Here is a 19,990-nt window from a genome sequence, read left to right as displayed (position 1 = left end):
ACTCTCTGGTTGTGGTGCTTGGGCTTTTCATTGCGGTGGTTTCTCTTGCTGCGGAACAGACTCTAGGGCTCGCGGGCTTCTCTAGTGGTGGCACACGGGTTTAGCTGCTCCCCGCCATGTGGGATCTTCCCGGACCAGGAGTTGAACCCATGTCCTCTGCATTGGCAGGTAGATCCTGAGCCACTGGGCCACTAGGGAAATCTCATCTTTTCTGTTTATATCTCTTTTCTCTGAAAAAAAGAGACTCAGATTCCCCAGATTCTTCTACTGTCCAGCCTGGCAGGCAATAGCCTGGTACTCTTCTGGGAGTCAGGTGGTACATGCCGGCTGGGGTCTCAATCCTCAAGTTCATGTTCACTTGAATACCATGTTTTCAGTACGGTGCACCTCAGTTTTGAATTTGCCTGGTATCCTGTGGTCCAGAGACTCTGTTTTATTCTCTCGTAAAAATAAACCTCCTTTTTCATCAGTTTGGAGATAGGCACTGGCCTGGGTCTCACTGATTTGGGGAAGAGATCTGGTGGTCTGTGTCTCAGAAACTACTTTTCTCCGGTCTTCTTTGAGGGCCTCCTAACTTCATTCCCATTCCACAGAGACAGCCACTGCCTCCAATTCCTGACGCTTTTGCACATGCTCCAGGTAGACCAGAGGCCTGTTTTTTCTCACTGTCAGCCCAATTCCTCCTTTCTCTGGTCTGTCAAATAGGCTGCTATCTGTCCTTCCGCCTTTAAGTCTCCACATTTTACTGTTGCCTTTTCCTCCAAGTCTCCCTGTCCTTGTGCATGTATGCCTTAAAAATCTCTTATCTGACATTTTCTTAGTTTCAAGAATGAGTGAAAGCACGTAGGTGGTTCAACTGGCATTTTTAGCAGCAAGGCGCCCAGTAACTGATTTTCCAAATGGGAAACCAAGGTCTGGAGGAGGAAGGAGCATGGTGAGGTCCCAAAGAACCCAGCTCTCCTGAGCTCTCATCTTTCAGAGGATGGAAGAACCCCAGTGTAGCCCTCAAACCTTAGAATTTGACTGGCTGACTTGGGTTAAATCAAGAGAATTGGTTTTGAAGTCAGATGCTTATGGGTATAAAAACTAGTTCTGCCACTTTTTAACAGTGTGACTTTGGGGAAGCTACTTTCCCTCTCCGGGCCTCAGTTTTCTTATCTGTAAAATGGGAACAACAGTATCTTGTAGGATTGTGTGTGTGTAGCAAGGTTATTTGATACAACATATGTACAGTGGCCAGCATATCACCCTGCAGAAATTCGATAGATGCATGTTAAATGAGAGTTCTCTTCTCATTCCCCATGGGGTGAGAGACTGTACCAGTGATGACAACAAAGCCTCCTTCCCCAAGGCAGAGCCCCACCTGTAGCCAAGCGCTACAGCAGCCAAGGCCAGGTGACAAAACTCTCACAAGCCCTGACAGGCCATCTGAGTTAGAGGGAGGCATGTGACCTCACCGGTCTATCAACATGCCAGAGAGTTTGACTTGGAAGGCAAACCTGGTTTGTCAAACCCTAAGAAAGTCATGAGGAGCCTTGGGTCATGCCTGTTTCACTAGGATGCTTGGGCTGAGGGATGCCCCCATCCCTTGCTGATTTATATCTTAGAACTAGTGATCTGAGATGATTCTCTTTTTTTTAAATTTTTAATTGGAGGATAATTGCTTTACAATGTTGTGTTAGTTTCTGCTGTACAACAATGTGAATCAGCTATAAGATACATATATCTCCTCTCTCTTGAGCCTCCCTCCCACCCCCATATCCCACCCCTCTAGGTCATCACAGGTCACAGGGCTGAGCTTCCCATGCTATACAGAAGCTTCCCACTAGCTATCTATTGATTTCTTCTTTAACATTCAAAATGATGGTGTCTTTGAACCTGATGGAGCACTCAGTAGTAGCACTGAAGTCATACGACAGGACTGCCTCAATTACTTTCTATAAGGAATTGTTTATTCTTACTGGTTCCAGGGATTGGTTTAAAATCTTGGTCATTTCAATGCCAATGAATTAATAATATCAAATAAATATTAATATTATCTATCGTGAGCTTAAGAATGTGATAACTAGTATTCCAAGTACAAATCCCGTAACACACCGGTGGAAGGTAACACTATTATTATGTCAGTTTTATACTTATTTTTGGCCACACCACACAGCATGTGGGATCTTAGTTTCCTAACCAGGGATCAAACTCCTGCCCTCTGCATTGGAAGCACAGAGTCTTAACCACAGGGAAGTCCCTGTCAATTTTACAGATGAAAAACTTCATGCAGAGAGAAGCAGCATCACTTGTACAAAGTTGAACAGCTAGGAAGTTGCATATCCTGGACTGGACCCCAGCAGTCCAGCCACAGAGTCCACATTCTCAAAAGATTATGTGATGTATTTCTTATCAGGAGAATATTTATTGAGCTTTTAATACATTCTAAGGGAATTGTGCTAAGTGGTTTACCTAGACCAGTGGTTTCTGGCTGGGGGCAACTTAGCCCACCCTGGGGCAGTGTCTACACTCATTTTTGGTTATCACAACTCGGGGTGGGAGATACTATAGGCAGAGACCAGGAATGCTGTTAAATATCCACAACACACAGGACAGCTCCCACTAAGAATGTGTCACTGCTGCCACTTGGCTCTTTTCCCCACCCTAAATTTTTATTTTGAAACCTTTGTATCTACTGGAAATTTGAAAGCATAATGTGATGAATATTGATAGATCCTTCACCTAGATCTACCAACTTTTAGCATTTCCCCACATCTGTTCTGTCTATCCCACCCACCACTCTTATTCTCTCAGTAGGATGCCTGCCTGGATCATAAAAGCCCTCAATAAATGATTATTGGGAAAAACCCATCCCACATCCAAAACCAGCAATGAGTCATTGATCTCACTTAGACTGACATCATAGTTTTTTCGTTTACCATACCCGCACCACCCCCCACCCCGCCGCCCCGGATTTTTTTGGAATTAAGTTGCAGACATGATGTCACATGAATGTCTTAGGAACAGGACATTCTCCTACACAGTTACAAAGTCATTATTATACTTAAGAAAATCTTCCAATTGCCTGAGAATATCTTTATGGCTGCTTTCCCCTCCATCCATGGTCTAGTCAAGGTGCAAACACTTCACTGGGTTTATGCCTCCTTAGACTTTTTTCATTTTGTAATCTAGAACATTGCCCCTCTTTCTGTTTTTTTTCACAGCACTATTTTTTGTAAGTGTGTTGGGTAATTATCTTGTAGGATACTGTGCAGTATGGATCTGTCTGGTTGTTTCTTCATGATTCGATTGAGAGTAAATCTTTTTTTGTCAAGAATCCTCGGTGATGTTTTTTTTATTGCATCACATCAGAAAGTATATAATGTCAGTTTGTCTCATTATTGGTGATGCTAATTTAACCCCTGTGTAAGGTGGCGGTGGCTGCAGCTCTTCAACATAAAAAATACATTTTACCCCCCAAAGATAGTAAGTTATTCAGGGTGTGATACTTGGGTTCCCTGTATACATCCTGACCTCCAAAATAGGAAGGTTTGTTTTTTTATACACTATGTCACTGTTTCAGACTACAGAAAGAAAAAAAATTATCTCTTTGAATCTGAATTTCACTAGGGATATTAATATCTCCCTCCAGAGCTCTGGTAAGAATAATGCCATGGACTTGGACTGAATTGTGTTCCCCAGAAATTCATATATTGAAGTCCTAACCCCTATTGTAATAGTATTTGGAGAAGGGGGCCTTTGGGAAGTAATTAGGGTTAGATGAGGTTATAGGGATGGGGCCCTTATGATGGGATTAGTGTCCTTATAAGAGACACCACAGAGCTTGTTGTTTTCTCTTCTCTCTCTGCCATGTGAAGACACAGTGAGAAGACAGGGAGAGGGTCCCACCAGAACTCAACTGTACTGACACCCTGATCTCAGGATTCCAGCCTCCACAACTGTGGGAAAATAAGTGTCTGTGGTTAAAGCCACCTGGTCTGTGGTAATTTGTTATGGCAGTCCCAGCTGATTAAGACAGATTAAGTGCTAAAACCCTCATGATGGTCTCTAGGACATTATTTGACCTAGAAACAGCTAATGAGTATAATGCAGTTCTTTTCTGTAATCTGAGATTCTGGGTTTTTCCCTGAGTTGCCAAGGAAAAGGGCAGGGCTGGGACACTGAGTAACCTACTCACTGTCCTCCTTCCAGACCAAATTTCTCAAAGTGGGGGCTTCACACAGGGGGAGTGTTTGATTACCCAGCCAAGGCATGGAAACCCTGACACCATCTTAAAGCTGGCCCCTTGGCCCAAACTGCAGATGTTGGGGGAGAGGATTGTGTTTGTAACTTATCACCTCTTACCAGCTGTAAGACCCTGGGTATGCTATCAGTCTTCTCTAAGCTGCAGATTTTTCATCTGTTACAGGAAGATATTAATTGTGCTTCCCCACAGAACTGTTATGAGAATTAAGTGAAATAACATATTCAGACCGTAGATGAGCATTTAGTAAGCACTCAGTAAACATAGAAAAGGATTAGCTATTAAAAATAGTGGCAGAAGACCAAAAAAAAAAAAACCCCAAAACATCAGAAAAGGTCAATGGGCTCTTTGAGAGCTATGGATCTGGTATTTCCCTACACTGAGAATGAAGGGACTGGGGTGCCTGTTCTCCTCCTGCAGACATGAGGGTGAACAAGGGAAACGGGAAATTTCCTCCACTAGGAAATACCAACAGATGTATAAGCAGATGTACTGTGATAGTGCTATGAACAAAATAAACAGCCATTACAGAGGCTAATGCTGGGGAAGGGCATCTGAGGATGGAGTTGTCAGAAGCAAGCCTCTCAGAGGAGATGACTGGAAGGGTGAGAAGGAGCCAGCTGTGCAAATGGATCAACAGAAAATCCTTCTAGGCAGGGGAGCAGCAACGACAGAAACCCCGAGGTAGAAAGGTGTAGGGCAGGCTAGGGAAGCAGAATGGGTGTGCTTAGTACATCTAGACCCTAGTGACTGGGAGCATCCGTGGAGGTGGGAGTGGCTGGCAGGAGTCTGATCACATGGGGCTGTGTATGGAAAGAGTGATGCAAAAAAATACATATAACATAACATTTACCAGTTTAACCATTTCAAAATATACATTTCAGAGGCCATATATACATTTACACTGTTGTGCAGCCATCAACACCATCCACCTCCAAAACGTCTTCATCTTTCCAAACTGAAACACTGTACATTAACCAAAAACTACCCCTGCTTCTCCCAGCCACTAAAGGGCTTCAAATAAGGAGATAGGTAAGTCAACTGGCATTGTGAGATGAAAAATGAATGAAAGGAAATGGAATGAAAATGGCAGATGAATCATAGCAAAGCACAAGCAGGAGCAGGAAAAGGGTGGTGGTTTGCGCAAGGAGTGGAGAGGAAAGAACACAGGTAGATCTGAGAAGCATCGAGAGGCAATACATGCAGGAGTCAGTGTGGCCATTTCCTCTTCCTTGAGGTCATGTTGGTGGGGGTACTGGTGGTGGGAGGTACTCACAGCTGACCTGGGAGCCAAGCTTGTGCTCCCAGACGGCATGCAGCTGCTGATACTCCTGCTGTGCAAGCTCTAAGCGCTGCTGCTTCACCTGGTAGATTTCCTTTTGTGCACTCAGGGCCTCCTGGGCCACCACCAGGTAATCCTTCAGCATGTGCTCCTGCTCCCGCCGCCACTGTACCCGGGGATCCTCGATCTGAGTGGTTTCTGGAACAGACCCCAGAGATCCTAGATTAGCACCTCAAAAATGTCTGTTGAGTTGGTGGCCTGTAGAATCTACCAGACAACAAAAAGTGTAATAAATATAAAATTACAGTAAATGTAAATGGGTTAAACTTGCCTTTTGAATAGCAGAGACTCTTCATTTGGATTAAGCAAACAAACATACACAAAAAACCAGGATCAATTTCCAAACCTGCAGTTACTCAGAGAATAGCCAGAATGAACAGATGTGAATTCTACTGTAATACAGAGAGGTTCAATGATATTACAGATGCTTAAAGTCATTCATTTCGGTAAATAGTAAAGGAAAATAAAATAACTGATATTTCAAAAGATGTACAGAATACTGTGTCCACACAGTATGTAAATTAGAACAGCCTTCCTAAAGGGCTATCTGACAATGAAAATCAAGAGACTTAAAATGTTAATACCCTTCATCCAATAATTCCTCCCATAGTAATTTATTACAAAAAGTAATAAATTCAGGCAAAGATGCATTTGTATAAAATCATCTTCATCATAAACAAGCACTTATTTAATGTTTACTCTATGCCAAGCACTATTTCATTTACTTTGTATCTATTTACTCCTCTAATCCTCACATTAACTCTATAGAGAAAATTCTTTTATTACTCTGGTTAAACAAAAGAGAAAACTGAGACATAAAGAGGTTAAGTGACTTGCTCAAGGTCACACAAGAAATTACTGCTGAAATATGTATGCTATATTTACACAATACACTAAAACAGCCATTAAAAACCATGTCTTTGAAAAAAAAACCAGAAAGGTGTTTACGATAAAAAAAATGGGTCTAAGTACTGAGGTCTCAACAGAATTGGAGGCAATTTAGCAACTAAACAATAATAACAACTGGGTAGGAACTGCATAAATAATTTTGTATTTATCAAAATATATATGTACATTCTCAAATAGATTAGGAGGAAACAGCAAATTATCGACAGTAGATAATGTCTTGTTGGTAGGATGCTTTTTCTTCATTCTTTTTTATTTTTTAAATTATGTATCCAATAAAAATACACAGTGATAATTTAGAAAAAAGTAATAGGACAAAAAAATGGTTTTAAAAGGGTAGCTGGCAGCTGAGCAGATATGGAAGAGGTCAAAGCAATGTTAATGTCAAAGAATCAATGCCCATCGACTGCCAACTCCTCAGTCATCTCCCAGCTGGAAGGTGGGGTATGGGATGACAGACACACCAGAAATTATATAATCACAGCCATATGGTAAATTCAGCTTGCAGGTAAGTTTTGCTTAGCCCAAAGAACTTTAGTAATTTTGAATTGATTACTGGTATATAAAAATAAGGAGATTTTTTTAAAATTCATTTTTTATTTTTTTAAATTGGAACATTATTGTTTTATAATATTGTGTTAGTTTCTGCTGTACAACGAAGTAAATCAGGTTTTCAGTGTTAGTTGCTCAGTTGTGTCCAGCTCTTTTCAGATCAGGTATATGTATACACATAACCCCTCCCTCTTGAGCCTCCTGTCAGCCCCACCCCCACACCTCCAGGTCATCACAGAGCACGGAGCCGAGCTCCCTGCACTCATCAGCAGCGTCACACTAGCTGTCTGCTCTACACATGGTAGTGTACATATGTCAACGCCACTCTCTCAATTCATCCCGAGCTCTCCTTCCCCTCCTGCGTCCACAAGTCTTTCTCTACACCTTTGCCTCTTTCTGTCCTGCAAATAGGTTCATCATACCATTCTTCTAGATTAGCAAGGAGATTTATACATTAAAATCTTGATCTCTGGCTTTTCTGGATCATTCAGAAGATGTGGCTACCAGGGGTCCACAAGCTACCCTCTGCACTCATTTCTGCCGTGTGTCTGGCTCCTGGGGAACTGAGTTAGAGCCTCCACTCTCAGGCCCTTCACTCTCAGTCCTCCTGAACAGGCCCCAACAGCTTTTCCAGTGAAAGAAAGAAGAGACAGGGAGAATGATCACAGAGGTAGCAGGGCCACGTTCTCATGCCCGCCGGTGATCACTGGGTTACAATGGGCAGGTTGCTTAACCTCTCTGAATCTACTTTTCTGATTATTAAAGAGAATAAGGGGCCCCGCCTCACTGCTTACACCCAGGTAAAGTAAACATACGATGGTGAGAGTAAAGCCAAAGCTATTCACTGAGGCCAGTGTTTGAATTATCTGTGAATAGCTGTTCTTCAAGCTCACCTCCTCCCTTTTTCTGGAAAAGAAAACAAGGTGTGAAGATGGCCTGTCTGTCCTGAACTAATGACACTCAGAGGACATTCTCCCACGCCCAGCCCCTTCTATGCTCACTCTCCTTCCTTAACTTCCATCTCACCAGAGTAGTTAACTTTACACCAGGGCAGGTTCTCAGAGACCCCCTTGGTCGACTACTTATTTCCTTGCTTATGTATCTGGCTGTGTCAGCTCTTGGCTACATCATGTGGGATCTTCCACTGCGGGCACAGACTCTCTAACTCTGGCTTCAAGGCTCAGTGCGGCGCGTGGGCTTAGCTGCTCCATGGCATGTGGGATCCTAGTTCCCCCACCAGAGATCAAACTTGTGCCCCCTGCTTTGCAGGGCAGATTCCCAACCACAGGACCACCAGGGAAGTCCTTGTTCAACTATTTTTCAGTTCTTGTTTTTATTAAAGTTAAACATGGACATAGTTAAATCATTCAGCATGTCACAAAATCAGCTTCACACAAAAATCATCCCTGTATCCCCTTCCCCTTCATTCGCTCTCTCCCTAAAAGGTAGCTACTTCCAATGAATGTTTAATTGATTGAATACAACCATCATTGAGACCCAGTTCTCCTTCCTCCCCCAGGCCCCAAACATCTACCTACAAATATACCGTACCCTCTCCATACAGCTCACAGTTCATGGGCTTCACATACTCTTCACCCCACCACACACCTGCTTTCTACATGCACCACACAAGCACCCATGTGACTCACACTACTGAATTCTGCAAGGGCTTGAATTACAATTATCTTAAAAACAGCTGAACATCTGGAGAAAGTCCAACCTTGTTGCTATGCAAAGGAATGCAAATGAAACACAATGAAGTAACAGTTTAAACCTGTGATGAATGTATCAGAAGTAAAGAAGTGAAATTAGTCATATACTGATCGAGGTATGAGGAAAACAGTACCCTCATTGCTTGTAGTAATGCAGATTGACTCCATCTTTTAGAAATATTATCCAACTAGGAAGAGTTACCAGAAGCCTCACAAGTGTCCACAACCTTTCACTTGGCGATCCTACATTTGGAAATGTGACTCCAGGAAAGTATCACAGGAGAATAGAGCAATATGCTTAAAGACTCTCCCTCAAGTGTTATTTTTTATAACAAACAAATGGAAAGAACCCAAAGGTCAGTTGTTTTATGTGTCATAATGTATTGATGCATCTGTTTGATACATTAAAAATGGCAAATATGAAGACTATGTAGCATCTCTCAAATATTCATGACATAGTGTGAAAAGAAAACAGAAAACACAATTTGATCACTGATTAAAACCATCTAATCCCGGAGAAGGCAATGGCACCCCACTCCAGTACTCTTGCCTGGAAAATCCCATGGATGGAGGAGCCTGGTGGCTGCAGTCCATGGGGTCGTGAAGAGTCGGACACGACTGAGCGACTTCACTTTCACTTTTCACTTTCATGCATTGGAGAAGGAAATGGCAACCCACTCCAGTGTTCTTGCCTGGAGAGTCCCAGGGATGGGGGAGCCTGGTGGGCTGCCATCCCTGGGGTCGCACAGAGTCGGACACGACTGAAGCGACTTAGCAGCAGCAATCATGATAGATAAAATCAATGCAAGAACACGAAGCTACAATCATTGTAAATTTGAGAAATAAATGCCCACAAATTAACAAATAAATATTTAATAAATAAATGAGTACTCTCTTTATGCCAACAGCTCCATTTCAAATGCCTACTTCAGCCCAGTTCTCTTTTCCAAACACCAGATTCCTACATTAAACTGACCAACATCTCCTCTCAGATGGATAACAGGCATGGAAGATGTGACCCATCCCAGTAAACCCTTGTTCTTCCTTCCTAAACACATCACTCCTCTTACAGCTTTCTCCATCCAATGGATGGCAATTCCATCCTGTCACCTGCTCAGAGAGGCTCACTTATTCCTTTTTCTTCCACACCACACATGTAATCTATCAGGAAGCTTTGTTGGCTTTATCTTGAAAACACCTCCAGCCTCAGGCCACTTTTCACCACCTCCGCCACTACAGCCTTGGTCCGGGCCAGTGTCCTTTGTCACCTGGACTACTGCAACATTCTTTCACAGGTTTCCCTATGTCTGTCCTTGTTCCATGGTCTACTCTCAGGAAAGCAGCCAATGACCCTTTTTAAGACATAAAACAGATCACACCACTCATCTGTTTAAAATTCTCCATGCTAAGTTGCTTCAGTCATGAGCGAATCTTGGTGACCCTATGGACTGTAGCCCACTAGGCTCCTCTGTCCATGGGATTCTCCAGGCAAAGATACTGGAGTGGGTTGCCATTTCCTCCTCTGGGGGATCTTCAATGGCTCCCATCACGTGGAATAAAAGCTTGAGCCCTTCAGATGGATCACTGCCCCATCCAGGCCCTGCTACCACCTGGCCTGATGCCCTCCTCCCTACTTCCTTACAAATTCTGCTAAATGCATACCTGCCTCCTTGTCACCCCTTGAGAAGTAAAATGTGATCACATATTGGCATTTTCGCTCGGTCAACCCTCTCTGCTTGAAACACTCTCCCCACCTCCTTCAAGTCTTAGCTCAGAGAGCATTTTCTCAACACTGCCCCTCCCCTGCCACCCACAAATGCACACAGCACACCTCAGCCCCACGCTCTGCTTCCCACTTTTCTCATAACCCTGATAATTTAAAAATACACTACATAATTGGCTTACTTATTCTGTTTATCCTCTGCTGCTTCTGCCAAAATGAAAGCTCTATGAAGGCAAGGGTCATTGCCGTCTTGCACTCTCATGTACCCCATGCTCCCAGTACAGTGCCTAGAACATTGTAGGGGGTCGATAAATATTTGCTGAATGAATGAATGCTTGATGGTGGATTTAATTTGTTGTTCAATTCTATTATCTCTATGACAGTAATTTCAGGGGCTTTCCCTGGTGGTTCAGTGGTAAAGAATCTGCCTGCCAGTGCAGGGGACACAGGCTTGGTTCCTGGTCCAGGAAGATCCCACGTGCCATGGAGCAACTAAGCCCATGTGCCATAACTACTGAGCCTGTGCTCTAGAGCCCAGGAGCTGCAACTACCGAAGCCTGTAAACCTAGAGCCTGTGCTCCGCACAAGAGAAGCCGCCTCAACGAGAAGCCCGTTTACCACAACCAGAGAGTAGCCCCTGCTCACCACAATTAGAGAAAAGCCCCTGCAGCAGTGAAGACCCAGCACAGCCACAAATAAATACATCAAATTCGTAAACAAAACCAAACCATAATTGCAGTCACTCACAGAGGATTGGTCTGAGTCCACAGCTCTGAATGAGTGGGCCTTGTGCATACCACCATTTGTATCACTGGCTCCATCCTCTAGAAGTGGTACCCTCCATCCAATGAGAGCACCTTTCAGCCAAAAGAAACCCTGCAGCCTGACTGCTGGCAGAACTACCAGAGAGAATTCTTCCTTTTGTGGTTTTCATTTACTCACCTTCCTATACACACCCTCGTTTCTGCTACCATCCCCTCAAGAATATACTCTACCATTGCATGACACGCCTTCCATCTCTCCAACGACTCCCAGAAGCACCAGAAAATCCCACTCCTGCCATCAGATTTCAATGAGGGGGATTCACTCAGCAATGAGAGACAGGAAAGGACTAGTGCAGGTTCCTGTACACCAGTGTTTAACCCAATATACTGTGCAGCCCTCCAAGCATTAGCCTCCTTCCCCATACACACTCAATTAGGCACATTTACGTCTCATTATCCAATATGCAATCATGAGTGCTAATAAAAACCGTTGCTACCCTCAACAATGCAATCAGTGCCATTAGCTGTCTCTCAGAAACTCTCCTCTGCTTTGGTGCCAAGTCTGCTCACTCACCCATTTATTTAGCCATGCATTCATGCACGTGTAACCTTTTCTAGGTAGCAAAGGTCAAGTGCACACCTACTATGTGCCTTGCCAGGCAAAAAAATCTGGGGAACCTGCCCTGACAGGTAAATGGTTATACTACAGAATGTGAGGGGCACAGCAGAGATTTGACCAGGTGCTACAGAAACCCAGAAGAGGAAGTGGATGGAGAAGCCCAACTTCACTCCCAGGACGAGTTCAAATCCCAGCCCTGCCATGCTTTGGCTCTGAGAGTTGCACAGTCAATTTCTATCTCTAAGTTCCATTCATAAGACAGAGTTAATCATCCTAGTGCTTCCCAGGTGGCGCCAATGGTCAAGAATCTGCCTGCCAATGGAGGAGACTCAGGTTCGATCCCTGGGTAGGGAAGAGACCCTAGAGTAGGGAATGGCACCCCACTCCAGTACTCTTGCTTGGAAAATCCCATGGACAGAGGAGCCTGGCCGGGTCTCAAAGAGTTGGGTACAACTGAAATGTCTTAGCATGCACACACAGACGCATCCGTGGAAGAACCAGGCTCTTTCCCTTCTGGCAGGCTATAGTCCATGGGGTCACAAAGAGTCGGACATGACTGAGCACACACGCACAATCATCCTAGCATCCCACAGGGGTGTTGGGAGGATTGCATGAGATGATGCCTAATCAAGTGCCTTGTCCAGCACATGGCACAGAGTGCATGCTCAGGAAACAAGGGCTACTAGGAGTCAGCGCCTTAATCTCAACCTTCGGACATGTGCCACTGCAATCTATTCTCCTCTTGCCTGAAAGGACAAGAGGAATCCCACAGTTCAGAAGGCTGAGATCGAGACAGAAAAATCCTCTTTCCTCGATTATACATGGACAAATAGGGCAGCAAATTCCCGAGGACAAGAATAGTCTTGGCCAAGAAGGTGCACAATGGATGAGGCCCAAGCACACATCAACTCTTCCTGCCTGGAAGACCTCAACCTGGGTTCTTCCACCTGTCAGACAATATGCTTCTCCCCTTCTCGACCTATACTTCCATCAAAGTCCCAGAGACGAAGACACTAGGAACCTTCATTCTGGATCAGGATATCTGGACCACAGATATAAAATGAGAGTGGGCTGACTGGTGTGATGGGCTGGAGATACATACATACATCACTCAGACCATCCGTTACAGACACATGCTGTATGCTGCTGGGGACTTGCTGTAGGGGCAGTGGCTGCTAAAAAATAATCTGGGGACGACACGGACACATCTACCTTCTGTGAAAAAAATCTGTATGCATGAGCCTCCCCCCACCATCCCTGTCCTCTAGGTTGTCACAGAGCACCGTTTTGAGCTTCCTGAGTCATATGGCAAATTCCCACTGGCTATCTATTTTACATATGGTGCATGGAAATCAAGGGAAGTGAAAGTGTCAGCTGCTCAGTCATGTTTGATTCTTTGTGACCCCATGGACTGTAGCCTGCCAGGCTCCTCTGTCTATGGAATTCTCCAGGCAAGAACACTAGAGTGGGTAGTCATTCCCTTCTCCAGGGGATCTTCCCAACCCAGAGATCAAACCCAGGTCTCCTACATTATGGGCAGATTATTTACCATCTGAGCCACCAGGGAAGCCCTGTGGAAATCAATATATGTTTAAAAAAAAAAAAAGGAATATATGTATGCACACATTTGACTGGGAAGTTTCTGGAGAGATACACAAGAAATGGCTAGCAGTAGTTACTTCTGTAAAATTGGGGAGATGGGTTGTGAGACACAGAGTTCTAGATTCTATTTAAAACTCTTCTAAACTGTTATTTATATATGAGCATACATTATCTATCTATATCTACACTGACATCTCCATCCAACTCTCTGTGAAACGAAACACAATCTGGCTTCACAAGCCCCTGCTGGTAGCTCTTCCAGACGTGGGGGCTGGCCAGGAGGTGGAGGGATGGGTGGAGGGGACTTACTGGTGTTGTGGTCTATGAAGTAATCTCCGACCTGTGGATCGTACGCCTCTTCCCATCCCAGCGGCAGCTCGTCACTGATGCAGTCAGCAAAGGTGAGCGGTTTGGTGTACCTGGCGAGTGAGAGCAGAAAGAGACTCCGTCAGCCTACGGTCCCCAGAGAGCTGCATTCGTGGCTGCCTATAGCCTCCCTGCCCCTCTGGACTGGCCCACCAGATGCAGAAGCTCTGCGCCCCGGCCCCATCGTCCCCGGGAAGATGAACGCATATCGGAGCAGCAGGATAAGGTCACCTGGGAGGGAGGTGGGGAATCTGCTCTGGTCCCAACTTTGCCACCAACTGGGAAGGGATTCCGAGCGAGTCGCCTGCCTTCTCTGGGCCTCACTGCTACGTCTCTAAGTGAGGGGTCACAGGGAAGGGCTCAAAGGTCGAGCCTGGCTTCTGGACTCAGACTCAAATCTCTCTCTGGCTTCTCCATTCACAGGGCACGTGGCCCACTCCAGCCCCAGCCGTCCTTCAGGCTCTGTCCATGTTTGTCTTACCTATTTCCCCTCTGAAAAGCTAGCTCGCTGCAGCATTGAGAAGAACAGATGTTCCCTCCCTGTGAGTTTGGCCAAACGCAGTATGTTTTTTTTTTTTTTCTTCCTGGGCTGGTTCCCAAATGCCTGTACCCACTGCTGTCCTTCTCTGTACAATCCAGGCCAAACTGATTTTTTAGCCATAACCACCCTCGAAGTCCCCATATTGGGACTTCCCAAATGGGGAGTGAGGTGGTGGTAACCACTTGGTCTCGGCGACTATGTCAGATAGACAAACCACCTAACTAAATGGACGAAGGTTTATCGAGGCTCAAAAACATCATAAGCCCTTGGTCCAGCACTTTAGCCAGCATGCAGGGAGCAGGGAATCTGGATACATTGAAGTCAGCCTGAGTGGCCCCTTTGGATGGCCCGGTTAGTTTCTCCCCATCACTGCATCTGCCTAAAATACACACACATAATATTCTCCCTGGTGTGCTGCAGTCCACGGGGTTGCAAAGAGTCGGACACAACTTAGCAACTGATCAACAATATTCTCCCTCTCCTGCCTGCTCCTGCCCCCTCCCACTTCTGAAAGACTGAAAGGTTGTGCTTCAATACTCTTTCGACAGCCTGGCAAACTGAGGTACAATGCAATAGAAGGAAAGATGAGTGGGATGGGGTCTAGGATTCCTGGTCAAGAACTTCCCTCCAAGCCATAGGAGATGACTCTCCTAGCCCATGCAACCTCCTTCCCTCTTAAACCCACCCCAAATTAAGCTGAAAACAAAATATGTGCTGAGACTTCCCTGGTGGTCCAGTGGCTAAGACTCTGTGCTCCCAATGCCAGGGACCTGGGTCCAATTCCTGGTCAGGGAACTAGATCCTGTCTGCTGCAGCTAAGACCCAGCACAGCCAAACAAATTTTTAAAAAAGAAAGAAAAGCAAAATGTGTGGGAAAAAAAGAAACCATGAAAGAGCCCCTGGTGGACAGACCTAGTGTGTTCACATACCACTATACATCCAGGGTCTGGTAGACTGAGAACATATCTACTGACTGAAGGAGTGGACAGCACCAAAGCGCTGTTAAACATACTGCTGTATTATGGGAGACAAGGATGAGGCAGAGGTCTATATGATATAAAATAGACTAAGCCCTATCCAATACAGATTCAGTAGGCATCACTTATTAGCTGTGTAAGTATGGCAACTTAAGTGTTCCTCTCTGAGCCTCAGTATTTTCATCTAAAATGTGGGGATAATAACTCTCCAAGTTGTCAGGGTAAATAAAGTCATGATTGTAAAAACAATTAGATCCTGGTGCAAATGAATGCTGAAAGAACATTCTTCTCCACTTCCCAGAAGGGGAAACGGAGACTAAGAGAGAGATGAAATAACACTCTCAATGTCTACACCAATGATATTCAAGCAAGGCACTCAGCCTTCAGAGCCCCTGCTGTGAACCAAAAGGTTCTCTTGAAAGTTAACATCTTCAGCTGAGCCCCATGGAAAATTACAAGCCACTGTCTTAAGAGTAAAAAATGAAGCGATGAGGAAGACACAAGTGATTTCTTTAGGCTAGAAGGCTCTTCATTTGGGAGCACTTATGCCAACCTGGATAAAGTTTCTAAAAAGTCGTCTTCAGTGCAATCCGCCGCTACCCCGCAAGCCCTGCCCACCCCAAGACTTCAGAAGCAAGAGACCATGTTCCTCAGTTCCTCCTCCTCCTTAAACTCCTGTAAAAATGGTTTATTCCCACTTCCTTATGGAAAATGAAGACCAGTGACCAACAGTGAAATCTCATCCAACATCATTTCATCTAACACATTACTGAAAGGGTCTCTGAAGGAAAACTCTGCACGCAGGCCTACCCTTCCACAGCAAGTGACTCTGTTACTGAGGACAGATACATCTGGGGAGGGAACAGCAGTGCTTGGGCCAACCACAGTCAGACCCTTCTGGTTCATTCCTTTCCTTGGGTGCAGCCCTGAGAAGCCCCACCTACTGGCCTGGTGATGAAGATAGGAATCTTGTTATTTACACTTTGCAACCCAGAAAACCAAGAAGACAAAGATATATTCCCTCTCCACAGCTCCCTGAATCCATGAGTGGATCAAAATTCTTTCCCCCCTCCCAGGGTTGGGGGGGTGGTGAGGTGGGGAGGAGAGGAAGAAATTTCCTGGTTGTCCAGTGGATAAAAGTCCACCTTCCAATGCAGGGGACATGGGTTTGATCCCTGGTTGGGGAACTCAGATCTCACATGCTATGGGGCAATTAAGCCCATGTGCCAGAGTGAAAACCCAGGGCAGGCAAAAAAGATAAACAAAAATCTTCCATGGGGATGAATTAAATGATTTCATCAATGGTGCATTTAAGCAATAGAATCTTATGTCCCCCATGATTGGTGATCAATAAATATTTGTGGAATGAGTGAATATGACCATAAATATCTAAGAACAAAAAATAATGGTGTATTTTATATTTTGCTAACATGGAAGAATGTTCTTAACATACTATGAGAAAAATGACATTTTTGAACAAGAAACGCTTTAGGATATTGTTTTAATACAGTATTTTTGCCTGAAATGTGTGTACGTTTGTAGAAGAGAAGCTGGAAAGATACACATTAAAATGCTATCTTGGTAGAGGGATTTTAACAATTTAATTTTTTTCTTTTTAATCTTTTTAAAATGTTTCTCTGTAATATTCCTACCTCAACTGTAATCAAAATAGTTAATGATGGGTAAATCAAGGCCTAGAAAACAAGTTTGTTCCTTCTCTAGGCAGCAGGTGCTTTTCCTCTATTTGACCAGTGAGAAAACACACCCAACATCTTGCAGCTGGCAAACACCAGAGGTATAACCTGAAGCCCCACCGCCTCACTCCAGAATCTGAGCTTTGCTAATAAAAACTGACAAGACCAAGGGAGTCTCAGGATAATCTGGAAGCTATGCCTGAGATACAGATGTCAAAGCTGGGCTGGGGGACATTGGAAGCAGGCAGAAGGCACCTGAGCTGCAGCCTACCTGGCACCTTCAGTTTTCTACGTCTCGGTGCAAAGCTACTCAACACATTTGGATAATGCACAGTTGCTTCACGAAAAGACAATTAATTGTTCTAAAGTCATCGTAACAAGGGATTCACTGAGCTCTCTGTGTGAGGCTGGAGATTGGGGGAGGAGAGGCAGGTCTAAAACACCAAAAATGCATCACTTTTCCAGAAAACCATGAACTTTACTGCTCATTCCAGCCTTGGACATCAAGAAGTCAGACCTGAAATAAATGTTAGCTACAAGCATCAGTCATGTACCTGACACTGGATTTCCTACCAAAGCTGAAATGCTGATTCCCGCCTATGGTGAACGCAGACATTGTGCTCAACAGTTATAAAGAAGAGGAATCAAGAGGACCCAAAGTTAGCCAGAGGGGGCAGGGGAGACAGGAAGGCTTTTGGGTTTGATATTCGGGCTTCTCTTAAAAGTGATCATGGAGAAAAAACCAGAGGACTGACATCCTGACTCCTATAGCTCTTCCATGGGAAAGAGAAAAGCTTCTATTGGAAGACTACACAACTTACAAGAAATCTGGACAGCAAGCTTCTCTGGAACAAATGCCAAGAGGGGGATGAATTATTCAGTGTGCAGGGACGTGTCATTCAGAGAATCAGGATGAAGAGAAGCATTTTTAGCTGTACAAGGATTTAAATACATACACACACACACACACACGTATATATACATGTGCACCCACTCCTCATCCCAGACAGAGGAACTGTCCGTTTAAACCAATCCCCTCTGGGAAACTGTGGGTGCTTCTCTGGCCTGCAGTGTTTCCCCTTGGGCAAGTGCCAAGAATGTGAGCTGGGAAGAGATGTCTGCTTTCAGATGCGGCCAGGACTTGGGGGCCTGCCTGCAACTCACAGCCCCCATCCTCTGGTGACGCGATTCACCCCCATTCTGTCCGGTGCAGTCCCTGCCTCCAGGCTCCAAGTCCTGGGCTGCTGAAAACCCAGATCGTGAAATCAAATGACCCAAATGCTGAAGGGGTGAGGGGGAGTGAGGGAGGGCGCCAAGAGAGAACCAGTTCTGCCTCTTCTTAATTACCAATCTCTGGAGGAACACAAACATTCCTGAATGTTTCACAACAGGCTCTCCTGGAAGAAGGGGCCCGGATGTGTTGCCTTGGAGACAGGTAAGGCTGTGTGGGATCACCTGTCCGGGAACGCGGGCCCCTGTCCTCTGTCCAGCTCCATGTCCCCACGACTGACTGGCATTCAGTATTCAGACAGTACATCTTTTCTAAGGAGGCAGCTCAGAGGAGCGGAAAGCCTTCTGCCAAGTCTAACACTGGGTGGTGATTCTCTTGGGCCTGAAGAACGCGTAGCATATCTTTCATGTTCCTAGTGCTTCCCGAGCAATCTGAACGCTTCCCACAGTAACCTCTTTATGGCCCGCCAGCATGAGGCTGGCCCCCGACCGGGCTCTCGCCAGGGCCAGCTGGGCGGGATCGCTTTCTAAAGGGCCCTGAGGACCACATGCCAAGAACTGTCCAAACTTTCAGCTGAACCTCTCCTCTCAACCCTGGGCACAATGGCCAGGCTGGCTCTTCCCGCCCTGGGGTGTTTCACACGCATGGTTCCCATAGCTCAGGACTGCACAACTCCTGAGGAGATGCAGCCATCTCTGGACTCCAGCAGAGCCCCAGGCCACACAGACCCTCGACTTCCACACCTGCAAGGCTGGGGTGGCTGAACAAAAGGGCAATCTTTGAAGCTCTCCTTCCTTCCTTGAATTCCATTTGGTTCAAACACCTTCATTCATTCCTTAAACAAATCTGGGGATGAAAGTAATCACTGTCTCATAGTCGGTTAGGAGGGCTGAGTACACGAACCGCAGCGGAATCTGAACAAACTTCCAGCTACAGAAGCGGACAAAAGGACCCTGCCCTTACACTCCCAGCAGGGAGACATCCCAACCGGAAAGTGAATCCACAAGATCATTTCAGAGATTCATGCTGTTCAGAAAAATACAACAGGGTGGTGGGATTATGTGTAAGGGTGGGGTAGGTTGGGGCAATCAAGGGAGGCTTCTCGGAGGAGGTGATCTTGGAGGGGAGACCAGATGGTGGGAAGCATCAGGAATAGCCAGTATAAAGGCTTTGGGGTGGGATAATGTTGGTGTGAGGAACAGAAAAGAAAGCCACATGTGAGCCACATACGTCATGAGTGATGGAGTAGAGATAGATAGGGGCAGATGCTGGGCTTTTAGGACTTTGGGGTCCCTGTTAAGACTTTGAGAGCCATCCTAGTGTTGAGCCACAGAGGGTGACCCAGAGAGGCTCTCTGAGTCACCCTCTCCTCACCTCCTTTCTCCCTGCTTTCCATCAATCCTCCAAACAACAAGAATTTATTGCATGGACACAAGAGCCTGGTCCCATGCTAGGCACGACCACAGCTCAGACATTTGAATAAGCCTTGTTTCTGCCTTCGAGAGCAGAGGGCCTGGCCAAGCAGTTGAGCTTACCCTTAAAGCAGGGAGTAGCTGATCCCTGTGACAGTATGTACGGTGGTTATGCTACCTTAGGCTTTGAACCGTGGGCAGTGAGAGGATGCAGAGATAGTTAATAAGATGCTAGGTCACAGGCTTCCCTGGTGGCTCAGTGGTAGAGTCCGCTTGCCAAGGCAGGAGACAAGGGTTCAATCT

The 19,990-nt window shown here is 45.4% G+C and overlaps 1 protein-coding gene across 1 annotated transcript in view; it reads right to left on the bottom strand.

Annotated features, from left to right (window-relative positions):
• Positions 1-19,990, bottom strand: part of WWC1 (WW and C2 domain containing 1) — a 167,645-nt gene that overhangs the window by 75,333 nt on the left and 72,322 nt on the right. The window contains 2 exon segments of the mRNA XM_002689365.7: positions 5,523-5,726; positions 13,776-13,885. Of these exon segments, the coding sequence (XP_002689411.1) occupies positions 5,523-5,726; positions 13,776-13,885 (314 nt within the window).

Source organism: Bos taurus, chromosome 7, assembly GCF_002263795.3.
Source record: "Bos taurus isolate L1 Dominette 01449 registration number 42190680 breed Hereford chromosome 7, ARS-UCD2.0, whole genome shotgun sequence".
NCBI lineage: Eukaryota > Metazoa > Chordata > Mammalia > Artiodactyla > Bovidae > Bos > Bos taurus.
This window is presented reverse-complemented; position numbering and strand designations above follow the sequence as displayed.